Source organism: Mytilus galloprovincialis, chromosome 14 (assembly GCF_965363235.1).
Source record: "Mytilus galloprovincialis chromosome 14, xbMytGall1.hap1.1, whole genome shotgun sequence".
Taxonomy (NCBI): domain Eukaryota; kingdom Metazoa; phylum Mollusca; class Bivalvia; order Mytilida; family Mytilidae; genus Mytilus; species Mytilus galloprovincialis.
The window spans coordinates 70752700-70766117 of NC_134851.1; the positions used below are offsets into that span (position 1 = coordinate 70752700).

Sequence of the window (13418 nt, forward strand, 5' to 3'; positions counted from 1 at the left end):
ATATCTGCCTCTTTCAATTTCTAATTTATGTGCACTGACTCTGAACTTAGTGAGCAGTCGCCTTTCATCCTCATTTAAAATTAATAAGTACTTTTCCATATAAATATTTTCTTTAAATAATCTGTAAGTTCTTAGTTTATTTCCATGCTGTTTATTTTGTCTATCATTGTAAAGTTCAGATTTCCAGATACAAGAATATTTCTGTTTTAATTTCCGGTAAATTAGTGATTTTAAATCCATCTTTGAATTTTTAACAAGTATAAGATCTATATCAAGATATTTCATAAGAATAGCAATACAACTATACCAACTATTTTTGTTTAAACTATTTAGTGATCTAGAGACATTCAGGGCTTCAGAGAAAAGGATATCATCAGACTTTAATATATATTTATAATATCTAAACATATTTAAAATTACTTCAAGAAATAAGGGATATCTTCCCATTTCACCCAATACAGCTATATTTGTAGATTTTTTACCTCAACCCAAAGAAAATTTACAGAATTTGACATGAATACTTTCTTGTTTCATGTCCTTGCATAGTTTAAAAAGATTATGTTCATTTTTATTTAGTTTATTTATTACTGAAGATCCCCATATTTCACTCCCATATAACAACACAGGTTTCACAGTATGATCAAATATATGTGAAAGTGTGTTAATTTTAGGTTTTTATAAGTTAAAACTTTTTTTATATTTAAATAAAGCTTTCAATCCCCTTTTATATAAATCATCTTTAGCCTCTGTAAAGCTTCCACTTGCACTCACATAAATTCCTAAATATTTATAGCCCCTAGCCCTTTCAATAGGTATATTATTAATATTAAATATTTTTTCATCTAGTTTTCCTGTTTTATTAAAAACTACTGATTTAGTTTTCTTTATATTTATTTGGAGTCCCCATTTATCACAGTAATTATATAGTTTATCAATACACCTCTGAAGACCATCAGCTGTTTCTGACATCAATACTAAGTCATCTGCATACAATAAGCAATTAAGCTGTAAGGAATTTAAAATAGCAGGTTTACAGGTCTCATCAAAAGAGTCAAGAATATCATTTATAAAAATTTTAAATAAAGTGGGGCTTAAATTATCCCCTTGTTTGACTCCTATGTTAGATGTAAAGTTTTCAGTCATAGAATATTTGTCTACCTTATGCCGAGTTGACATGTCCCGAGTTTGTAATGTGCCGAGTTGACATGTCCCGAGTTTGTAATGTGCCGAGATGTCCTGCTTCGGACTGCGAGGCTGACACGACGCAATGGTTACTCGACTCTACGAAGAGCTCCGCGATTTTTGGAAAAACTCAGGGTACTCGGAAACAATGCCACTGAGGAATAGTTGTGCATTGTGTCCACTTAAAATCATCAATTGTAATGGCACAGGAGACTGGTCCTTTAGTGATGCAACATTAGAATATACTACACGAGATGGCTGTTTGCTGGAACAGTGGTTTTTGAGTGGTATTAATTGGGTCACTGCAGCGCTATCACAAAGAGGGAAAAATAAAATGAACCATGTTCAAACAAAGGCATTTGATAGTCTTCTGAAATATGTTGGTGATATAGGTAATGAATTCTTTACTTTATTCTCGGGCATACGATTTTAACAAAACGAGAGAGGGCATTGTCGGTAATTTTCGTCCACTAATGTTTTTTTCTAACATGTAGTCGTAGGTCAATGAAACTTTATAAATTTGTGTAGGGTTGGCGTACATTGTTGTCATCTGGATTAAGATGCATATGCATGTATGTACAAGTATGCCTAGAAATTCCACCCTTTGTAGGACCACCTCCTTAGAAATTGTGTCGAGGAGCAATCTTTGGCATTCTGTATCTAACGTGATGGTACCCAAATTGCACCTATTTTGACAGTTTTTTTCACCTACGTTTTTTTATGATCAAGAAAAAAATGTCCATACTGTGTTTATTTTGTAGCCCTGTCCTTCTTTATTGTATAGGTACACCAATTTAATTTTGAATCCATATTGAGTCATACAAAAAATGGGTTTGAATCAACCTCCAAACTATTCATGATTCTGTAATGAGGAGTACCCAAATTGCATCCATGCTTAAATTCACATCGTCAAAAGTCTAATAACCGAGCTTTTGTTTAATTTCTTCAAATATTTTGAACAATTGGATATAAGTCCATGCTTACTCCTCATATTTTACGAAATGGATACTTATAATATATTGTATTTGCTAATTTAAAAAAGATGACGTTTTGATGACGTCGCATGGTGACGTTTTCGTACACTTTGCTTTTTCAGTAAACAGTCCATCTGTTTATAAATACTGTGAACGTTTCGTGTATATCTAAATATGTTTACCTATGTTGAAAGACTTACATAGTATCAAATCATAAAAATACAAATTGTTTAGTCTCTAGGAAATCTTTGAATCCTAGGGATTGCTTTTTTTTTTAAATAGGTGCAATTTGGGTACTCGGTGCAATTTGGGTACCCTTACGTTACACATATTACTGCTGTGTCTTTCCTAAACGCCACCCCCAGCCCGATGCGTTGGGTCTTATTACTACCTAATGCTTTAATTATATTTAACAAAGAAGGCCTGGCCCAAACACAACACCACCAGATTAAAAAAGCTTACAAACAGTGCACCCAGGAAGCCTAGCTACACAAATGTAGCTCCTATGACAATTTCTGTTTTGGTGGAGCTACAAAGAGATCCCATAACTCGCGATGGAGCAAGCCGACAACCGTGTGAAATATGCTGTATCCTGTTTGTATCTGAAAAAGTGTTTAACCCTTTCGGTGCCGAATTCAAATTCCCGACGTTAGAAACGTCACCATAAAGATTTCACCGAGTGACGTTCTACAGCCAAATAAAAATAAACTATCGCCGCCGTCGTTGTGAAAACGTCAAAAGTTTATACAAAAACTCGTGTTTTCAAAAGATCAAAACGAAGTCGTTCGTTGACAAAATGTCATGAAATGAGGACCAACAAACACAGAAATGTTTTAAAAATATTTCTTCGCTTTGAAATAATCATAAATCTTTTTTGTTTTTCTTTTAACTTTTAGAGAACACAAAAGAATTATCAGCGAGAAAAAAAAAATTGAAAAAAAAATTCTTGACTTTTTTAACTCATTTGTTTAATACAACATGAAATCTTTTTTAAAAGATCCTTTATTATTGCACTGTATATTACATGAATAATATTTCAAAATTCAACTGTTTACTCTTCCTGTCCATATGAATGAAACTCTCTGAAACATCGACCAACACAAAGACCCACGCCACATACAGAACACCATGTTGATATACGGGATTTCCTGTACTTGTTATAACCTGAACACTTAACACATTTTAGCCTCTTGCCATCAGGAATAACATCAAGAAAATGCATCCTTATTGCATTTGCAATAGGAAAGTTGTCTGGTCTTCTCCCCCTCCTTCTGTTGCCTCCTCTAAAATCCCCGATCAAACCACGAACTACTGCGTTTTGAAATTTCACATGGTCTAATTTCCTCTGGACAAGAAAACAGTTTCTGTAGCATATATATGCATTTACTGAAAAAATATTAAGTGCAAGTTTATTTGTTTAAGTCCGTGCAAATCTATTATATACATATATATATATAAATAAGAAGATGTGGTATAAGTGCCAAAGAGACAACTCTCCATCCAAGTCACAGTGTATAAAAAATTAACAATTATAGGTCAAAGTACGGCCTTCAACACGGAACATTAGCTCACACCAAACAGTAAGCTATATACTTGTAATTAGATAAGAAATGATAACGGGAACGAGTGAAAAAAATCATACGTGGTACTTATATCAACTTATCCTTGTTCTAGGCAATGCATGAAATATTTGCAACTGAACATAAGCACATAGTCTTTTAGTTAGGCTTTGAATTGACAACTAAAAAAGCTTGCAAATGTTTAAGATGAGACATACCTGTAGCTGTAGTAAGAAGGTTGAAGAGAATTTTTCTCCAGAGTTTCACACCTTTAAATTGTGGCTCAAATTTAAGCAAAAGCTGATCCCCAAGATCCACACCGCCCATGGTCTGGTTGTATTTGTGGACAACACTTGGAGCAGACACAACTCTACCTTTACTATTAACTTTTCGCACAGTTCTGAAAAATATATTAAGTAAGACTTGTTTTATTGTATGTTTACTTTGGTGATATTATAATTTTATTAGCCATGACTGTTACTTCAAGCTTGTACTTTATTGTATAGTTAATTTTGACATTGTGTAAGAAAGTATTTCATATATTCCACGATGTAAGTATTTTTTTGACAACGTTGTATTTTAATAACTTTTTATTTTAAAAGTCAAGTATTGTCAATAGGGATTGGCCTATCGGACAAAGCTGGGTTGAAAAACAAGAAACTTACCGTGCATTTTCACTTGTTGTCAGGAAAGTCACATTTCTCCGATCTACGTACAAAATAGCCAAAAGATCTCTCTGTGATTTAACAACAACACTTCCTTTGGGGAGCCGAGCTGTTTTAAAACTTGCAGGTAAGCCCTTCCGTCTTGCAATTACAGTTCCTGTTGCATACGTTCCCCGGTTCCTTAGGTCGTTCATCAGTTTAGGTGATGAAAACCAATTATCCATAGTTACATGATAGTTTTTGCCAAAATGAGGACGTACTTAATCCATTACCGATTTATATCTATAAAAACAATCGATTGATTGATTGAGTGTTTGTCCAGTCACAAATATTGCATGTATACTCAGGACGAAAAAAAATAAAAGGAAAACAGACAATAACAAAATGAAAAGATTAGATAGAAATAGGTAAGAATTAGAACTTTTTATCAAGTCAAAATGTTAAATATATTCGGCCTTACTTGATTATAAGGAGTAGCCATTTCTTAATTAACAGCGTCATTAAGTTTATACCCTGTATAAACCTGGAGATGTGCGGAAATTTTGGTCTACTTTCATGGATTGTCATATTCATTCGCAATACAGTCGCCATCGATTTACAGAAACAATTATGTTAATTTGAGTCAATTAAAGTAATATTTTTCGTGTTCTTTTTCGATAAGGAATTTTCATAAAAATTATCTCGCCGATATTATTTTGGCATTTTCGCTAAACCTGAAAATCCAGAGTTACCACCCCCTTTTTTTTCACTTACCCTTGTCCATTGGGATGGCGTTCTGTATTTCGTTTCCCTTTGTACACATTTATCTGATGGGTATAACCTGTTCTGGATTCAGCTAAGACGAACAACTTTGCTCCCCATCTGTGTGCCTTCTTGTTTGAAATGTATTGTTTCAAAACATGACGCCCTTTGAAACCAACTATTCTCTCATCCACAACTATGTTTTGAGATAGTCTGAAAATCCGTAAAATCTATTTACAACAAGTCTTGTCTCAATAAAAAAAAATTCATTAAAAAATAATATGTAAGATTTTAGAATTTCATAAAGAACGACATAACCAGATTGTACAATTTTTATTACATTGATTTTTTTTTACTCTTATCTTTCCCGAAACAAGAGGTACCAGTGTTAAATCAATGACAGTTAGTATGCAGTGGAAAATATGATTAGGACAAAATTCGTCTCAGTTCCAGCAATAAATTTATGTTTATTTTTAACATGGAAACATGACCGCGTAATGGCTTGTGTATATTTCTATATTTGAGTTGACATTTACCTATAATTAAGTTCGAACACTTCAATGAAGAATTCAATAACTGGATTTATCTTGCGGAGGGGGTCGTATCCTGGCTGACCTCTTGGAACTGCTGTTGTATTGTCGCTGCAATGCAGATATCTCAGTATTGCCTGAAATCTATTTCTGGACATCACATCTCTGAAATTTGGGGTTTCAGAGATACCAGACGCTTCCCAATAGCTTTCAATGGAGGATTTCTTTACGATACCCATCGCGAGAACAAGACCAATAAAGGCTCTCATCTCAGCATAGCTAACTGGTGACCATTCGTTTGATCTGGCATGTCTTGTTGGATACTCTGTAGTTTGGCACTGGTTGGCATACCTGTTGACAAAACCAGTTATATGTTATTGGATATACAGGATTACTGGTGTTTTTGTTGGATGAGGGAGGGGGGGGGGTAGCAAGAACTTATAAATTAATATTGTGAAAAAATGTCTCTGCTATCTTTTGGAACGTTATTTACATCTAAATTACTTTTGAGTACCAAAACAGTAACGTTAGTCATTAATAGAAAATACAGTTTACTAATGATTAGAATACTTTGAAAATTGATTTGTAGACCGCAATTATATTACGGAAACAAATAAATATACATTCAAGGAAAATTAAGAACGCTATAATTTAAAACCATATAAAACCAATAATCTACCTATTTGTTTCATCTACAATGCGATCAATCAAGTCATCATCTTCTGTTTTCAAAAATTTATCAAAGTAATCCACCGGTGAAAAATTGGCTTCAAATCCACACGGCCCAATCCGTTCCTCGAAATCACGATTAACGTCTAGCTCAAACGTTTCTTTGTCTACCACAGAAAACCAAGGGTTAGGCTGTCTTGCAGCATTGTCTGGCATTTCAACATCAGCATCGTCAGAATCTTCGTCGCCCGAAGTTACTATGTCTGTTATGTCACCGTCACTGTCTTCCATAGCTATGTCGGGAAAAGTACAGACGATCTTTTGACATTTATTACGTCATATATACTTAACGTATTACGTCATAATGAATTGAAAACAACAATGTATATATTATATAAGAATATCAAAAGCATAAAAGACAAAAAGAAATAAAATATGATTGTTTTATTAAAACCAATTAAACGACATATATGTCGCATCGGCAGTCAACCCCCAAACGACATATTTGTCGCTTCGGCAGTCAACCCCCAAACGACATATATGTCGCTTTGGCACCGAAAGGGTTAAATTGTAATGTTACCTTTTTATGAGATAATAAAACTTGAATCATTTATAAACAAGCATTGTCACGGAGAGAGTAAATGACCAAATACGGACAATCCGACTTTCTTGTTAATGGTTTTATTGTCCAGAAATGATGCCGGATCGTCAGAATTGTCTGTATTTGGTCGTTTACTGTCCGACAGTAAAATCTGAAAGTTCGCAACCCAAATGTTTTCAATATGGCAGCAGAAAGTGCACTTGGGACCATTTTTGACCGAACTGAATTTCAACATTTCGGACATTCCAAAAATTTGTCGGGGGTATGTACAAAAATGGGACATTTCATGAAGCCATACAAGCTGAATTTGACTTTTATCACCTAATAGGTAATCAAATTGTAAGTGACATGTCAACAGTTAATTACTAAATAAACACCCAATCAACTTATAATCCAATTAACAGGTGATTAATACCACCTGTCCATTGGTCGTTGATTGCCAATTACGATTTTGAAGAGTTGGCAAATGATTCATAGACATGGGAAGACTATAAAAGGTTTATATTTTAAGTTTTTGGATGAATTCTATCAACGTTCCATCATATTTTTAGCATTTAATGTCAAAATTCACAATAAAACTTTCGTTTCTACTTGTACTTTCATTTCGATCGCGCATGCAAACAAGATAAAGTCTTGGGCAGAGGAATAAATAACATTTAAATTTAACGGATTAATCACTGTAAATAATAATATTAAATGTCAAATAATATATCAATTTACTTAATTTGGATAGCCTTGTTATTTGACCACGATGTACAGCAGACATTTATTTCATAGTCGTTTCTGACTTTGTTTCGAATTTACAACTATGTTGTCATTTCCGGTTCGCTTTCACTTGACTTTTGAGAAGAACATCAACCAAAATTTGGCAGTTTTCCATCACCACTGATAATAAACATTCACTCTAAACATCAAGAAGAGCTAAAACTAGTGCAATCATTTAACTATGGGACCAGATATAAAACTATATTCCTTCAATGTCCAACAGAAAGGAGCATCAAGAAAGGGGGGTGGATAAAAAGTCAAAATCTTCTGCTCTTATGTTAAGTCTGATAAAATGACAGAAATCAGGTTGAAAGATTTCTGGATCCCTGCTTGGGATTATTATCGATGGAATACTTTGTGACAATGCTTGTTTAATATCTCATAAAAAGGGTAACATTACAAGTTAAATACTTTTTCAGATACAAAATATGTGTATTTCACCCGGTTGTGAATCGCAACCAGCTTGCTCCATTTCTAGTATGTATTATCCACCTACAGATAAGAAATTTGCTCCTTGACCTTGGTTGAAAACTGAATATTTTCCACAATGAATCAGGAATTAAAAGTAAAAAACTGGATGACAGCTCTGTGAATTTGGGCTATTTCGACCACTACAAATGAACTTCCAAAAAATTAAAAGTAATAGGTTCAGAAAGATAATTTTTAAAATGTTATTATTATACCCTCTATCACATATGATCTAATATAATGAATGGTCAATTTCGACAGCGATTCTGAATATATTAGGTGCACTCAAAATAAACTTCTACACTATAAATACCAAAAGAACCGATTCACAGTACTTATGGACCCGTTTGAATGGGTTTAATTTAATTCCTTCTCCAAAAAAAAAAAAAAACTGATCAGTCTGCATGCATACATGTAACATTAACTACTAACGAATTGGGAGATAACAATAAATTTCAAATGAAAACGGTCACTTTTTAAAAAGATCTCTTTACTGGACAATAATAAACAAAAGGTTGGAGGTGAAGTGAAAACACCAATAAATATAATAATACGACAGCAAAACAATTTTTGAGGTTGTATAATGGTATGATGCAGTCGTCTGCGGTGGCATCTGTAGACGCTTCACTTCCGGACGATAACTTACATCCAAGTTCTAGTTGACCAATCCTTATAGAATTTTAACACAATGTTCCTTGGCACAAAATGAAGGCTGGTATTGTGGCCCGTCCGTTTGTAAAAAAAAAGGACCCAAAGCTTAGCTCTGACTGTTTCCGAGTTATAAAGGGCCAAAATCATACTTTTTTAAAATTTTATTTTTCATGGCATTTGTTTCTTTGGATTCCTCTTGACCTTAGTTTTCGGTAGGGTGTTGATAGATTTTGCTTGGCTACCGTTTCTCAGCTATAAGGGGCCAAAGGAGGCCGAAATAGCAATTTTATAAAGTACATTAATTTTAAGCTCACCTGACCCAAGTGAGCTTTCCTCATCACTTGGCCTCCGTTATCGTCCGTTAACTTTTTACATTTTGAACTTCTTCTAGAGAACCACTAAATGGAATGAAACCAAACATGGCATGAATGTTCCTTATGAGGTGCTAACCAAGTGTTGTTTTTTTGTTGTCGATCTGTGATCCAAGATGGCCGCCAGCAGGGGACTTAGTTTAACATAGGATCTTATGGGAAATACATACAAATATCTTCTCCTAGAGAACCACTGAATGGATTGAAACAAAACATGGTATGAATGTTTCTTATGAGATGCTGACCAAGTGTTGTTACTTTGTTGCTGATCTGTCATCCAAGATGCCCAACAGGGGGGGGGGGGGCTTAGTTTAACATAGAACCCTATGGGAAATACATACAAATATCTTCTTCTAGAGAACCACTGAATGGATTGAAACCAAACATGGTATGAATGTTTCTTATGCGATGCTGACCAGGTGTTGTTACTTTGTTGCCGATCCATCATCCAAGGTGGCCACCAGCGGGAACATAGTTTAACATTGGACCCTATGGGGAAATGCATTCAAAGAGCTTCTCTTCTGAAACTACTATACCAGTTGGAACGAAACTTGATCACAATAGCCCTTGGATGGTCCCCTTTAAAAATTGTATCTGACAGTTCCACACGCGATCCAAAATGGCCACCAGCGGTGAACATAGTTTATCATTGGACCCTATATGGAGATATGCATTCAAATGTCTTCTCTTCTGAAACTACATGTACTATACCATTTGGAACAAACCTTTTTACATTCGGACTTGGCTACCAGAATAAAAAGACTAATTTTGATGCCTGCCTTCAGCAGGTGAGCGATACAGGCTCTTAAGAGCCATTTGTTTTATTTTTCATCAGATTATATGAGGACTTGTTTCTTTGCATTCCTATTGACTTCAGCTTCCAGTAGAATGTTGGCAAATTTACCCTAGCTCCTACAATTTTGAGCTATAAGGAGCCAACAGAGGCAAAAATCACACTTTAACAAAGTACCACAATTTTTAAAAATTTGAAACTTTATCTCACATTTTTGTGTATGACCAAGGTTGGGCGGTAAATTCAACCCCCTGTATTTACCAGACTGGCAAATATGACTCAAGTGGCAAAAACTGGCAAATACTGGTCGATTGAACTTTTTATAAGACCGCAAAAATTTTAATTTTTTGGTCGTATATTGCTATCACGTTGGCGTCGTCGTCGTCGTCCGAATACTTTTAGTTTTCGCACTCTTACTTTAGTAAAAGTTAATAGAAATCAATGAAATTTTAACACAAGGTTTATGACCACAAAAGGAAGGTTGGGATTGATTTTGGGAGTTTTGGTCCCAACATTTTAGGAATTTGGGGCCAAAAAGGGCCCAAATAAGCATTTTCTTGGTTTTCGCACTATAACTTTAGTTTAAGTAAATAGAAATCTATGAAATTTTGACACAAGGTTTATGACCACAAAAGGAAGGTTGGGATTGATTTTGGGGGTTTTAGTTCCAACAGTTTAGGAATTAAGGGCCAAAAAAGGGCCCAAATAAGAATTATTCTTGGTTTTCGCACAATAACTTTAGTATAAGTAAATAGAAATCAATGAAATTTTAGCGCAAGGTTTATGACCACAAAAGGAAGGTTGGGATTGATTTTTGGAGTTGAGGTCACAACAGTTTATGAATTAGGGGCTAAAAAGGGGCCCAAATAAGCATTATTTTTGGTTTTTGCACCATAACTTTAGTAGTAAATAGAAATCTATGAAATTTAAACACAAGGTTTATGACCATAAAAGGAAGGTTGGGTTTGATTTTGGGAGTTTTGGTCCTAACAGTTTAGGAATAAGGGGCCCAAAGGGTCCAAAATTGAACTTTGTGTGATTTCATCAAAAATTGAATAATTGGGGTTCTTTGATATGCCGAATCTAACTATGTATGTAGATTCTTAATTTTTGGTCCCGTTTTCAAATTGGTCTACATTAAGGTCCAAAGGGTCCAAAATTAAACTTAGTTTGATTTTAACAAAAATTGAATCCTTCGGTTTCTTTTTTATGCTGAATTTAAAAATGTACTTAGATTTTTAATTATTGGCCTAGTTTTCAAGTTGGTCCAAATGGGGGTCCAAAATTAAACTTTGTTTGATTTCATCAAAAATTGAATAAATGGGTTCTTTGATATGCCAAATCTAACTGTGTATGTAGATTCTTAATTTTTGGTCCAGTTTTCAAATTGGTCTACATTAAGGTCCAAAGGGTCCAAAATTAAACTAAGTTTGGTTTAACAAAAATTAAATTCTTGGGCTTATTTGATATGCTTTATCTTAATATGTACTTTGATTTTTGATTATGGGCCCAGTTTTCAAGTTGGTCCAAATCAGGATTCCATATCAAGTATTGTGCAATAGCAAGAAATTTTCAATTGCACAGTATTGCACAATAGCAAGAAATATCTAATTGCACAATATTGTGCAATAGCAATTAATTTTCAATTGGAGTTATCTTTCTTTGTATAGAATAGTAGTTGATAATATATGTTGGAAATTTGCCAGACATGACTATGATGTCATTTTCTATTTTTATTTGCCAATAACTTTATCATGTTTATGTAAATAACTTCATTGGAAATTTGCCAATATAAAATGTTGCTGATGAAGCTTTTTTTCCTTATCTTATCTAAAATGTTTTTAGATAATGTATGTTGGACATTTGCCAGACATGACTATGATGTCATTTTCTATTTTTATTTGCCAATAACTTTATGTAAATAACTTCATTGGAAATTTGCCAATATAAAATGTTGCTGATGAAGTTTTTAGCTCACCTGGCCCGAAGGGCCAAGTGAGCTTTTCTCATCACTTGGCGTCCGTCGTCCGTCGTCGTCCGTCGTCCGTCGTCCGTCGTCGTCGTCGTCCGTCGTCGTTAACTTTTACAAAAATCTTCTCCTCTGAAACTACTGGGCCAAATCAAACCAAACTTGGCCACAATCATCATTGGGGTATCTAGTTTAAAAAATGTGTGGCGTGACCCGGTCAACAACCAAGATGGCCGCCACGGCTAAAAATAGAACATAGGGGTAAAATGCAGTTTTTGGCTTATAACTCAAAAACCAAAGCATTTAGAGCAAATCTGACATGGGGTAAAAATGTTTATCAGGTTAAGATCTATCTATCTATCTATAGTAAATTTTTAACCATTTTTCGTAAATCTTAGTAATCTTTTACAAAAATCTTCTCTGAAACTACTGAGCCAAATACTTCCAAACTTTAATTGAATGTTCCTTAGGATATCTCGTTTGCAAATTGTATCCGAAGTTATGATCTATCAACAAACATGGTCGCCATTGCTAAAAATAGAACATAGGGGTCAAATGCAGTTTTTGGCTTATAACTCAAAAAACAAAGCATTTAGAGCAAATCTGTTTATCAGGTTAAGATCTATCTGCCCTGAAATTTTCAGATGAATCGGTCAATCGGTTGTTGGGTTGCTGCCCCTGAATTGGTAATTTTGAGGAAATTTTGCTGTTTTTGGTTATTATCTTGAATATTATTATAGATAGAGATAAACTGTAATCAGCAATAATGTTCAGCAAAGTAAGATCTACAAATAAGTCAACATGACCAAAATGGTCAGTTGACCCGTTTAGGAGTTATTGCCCTTTATAGTCAATTTTTAACCATTTTTCGTTAATTAAAGTAATCTTTTACAAAAATCTTCTCCTCTGAAACTACTGGGCCAAATTAATCCAAACTTGGCCACAATCATCTTTGGGGTATCTTGTTTAAAAAATGTGTGGCGTGACCTGGTCAACCAACCAAGATGGCCACCTTGGCTAAAAATAAAACAAAGGGGTAAAATGCAGTTTTTGGCTTATAACTCAAAAACCAAAGCATTTTGAGGAAATCTGACATGGGATAAAAATGTTTATCAGGTCAAGATCTATCTGCCCTGAAATTTTCAGATGAATCGGTCAATCGGTTGTTGGGTTGCTGCCCCTGAATTGGTAATTTTGAGGAAATTTTGCTGTTTTTGGTTATTATCTTGAATATTATTATAGATAGAGATAAATTGTAAACAGCAATAATGTTCAGCAAAGTAAGATCTACAAATAAGTCAACATGACCAAAATGGTCAGTTGACCCGTTTAGGAGTTATTGCCCTTTATAGTCAATCTTTAACCATTTTTCATAAATCTAAGTAATCTTTTACAAAATCTCCACTGAAACTACTAGGCCACAATCATCTTTGGGGTATCTAGTTTGAAAAATGTGTCCGATGACCTGGCCATTCAACCA

At 34.3% G+C, this 13418-nt stretch overlaps 1 protein-coding gene across 1 annotated transcript in view; it reads left to right on the top strand.

Moving 5' to 3' along the window:
- The first annotated feature begins 1226 nt into the window (after positions 1-1226).
- LOC143059519 (uncharacterized) overlaps positions 1227-13418 on the top strand; it is a 32347-nt gene continuing 20155 nt past the window's right edge. Inside the window, exon 1 of the mRNA XM_076233034.1 lies at positions 1227-1574. Within this exon, the coding sequence (XP_076089149.1) occupies positions 1268-1574 (307 nt within the window). The 5' untranslated portion in view covers positions 1227-1267. The remainder of the gene's footprint in view (positions 1575-13418) is intronic.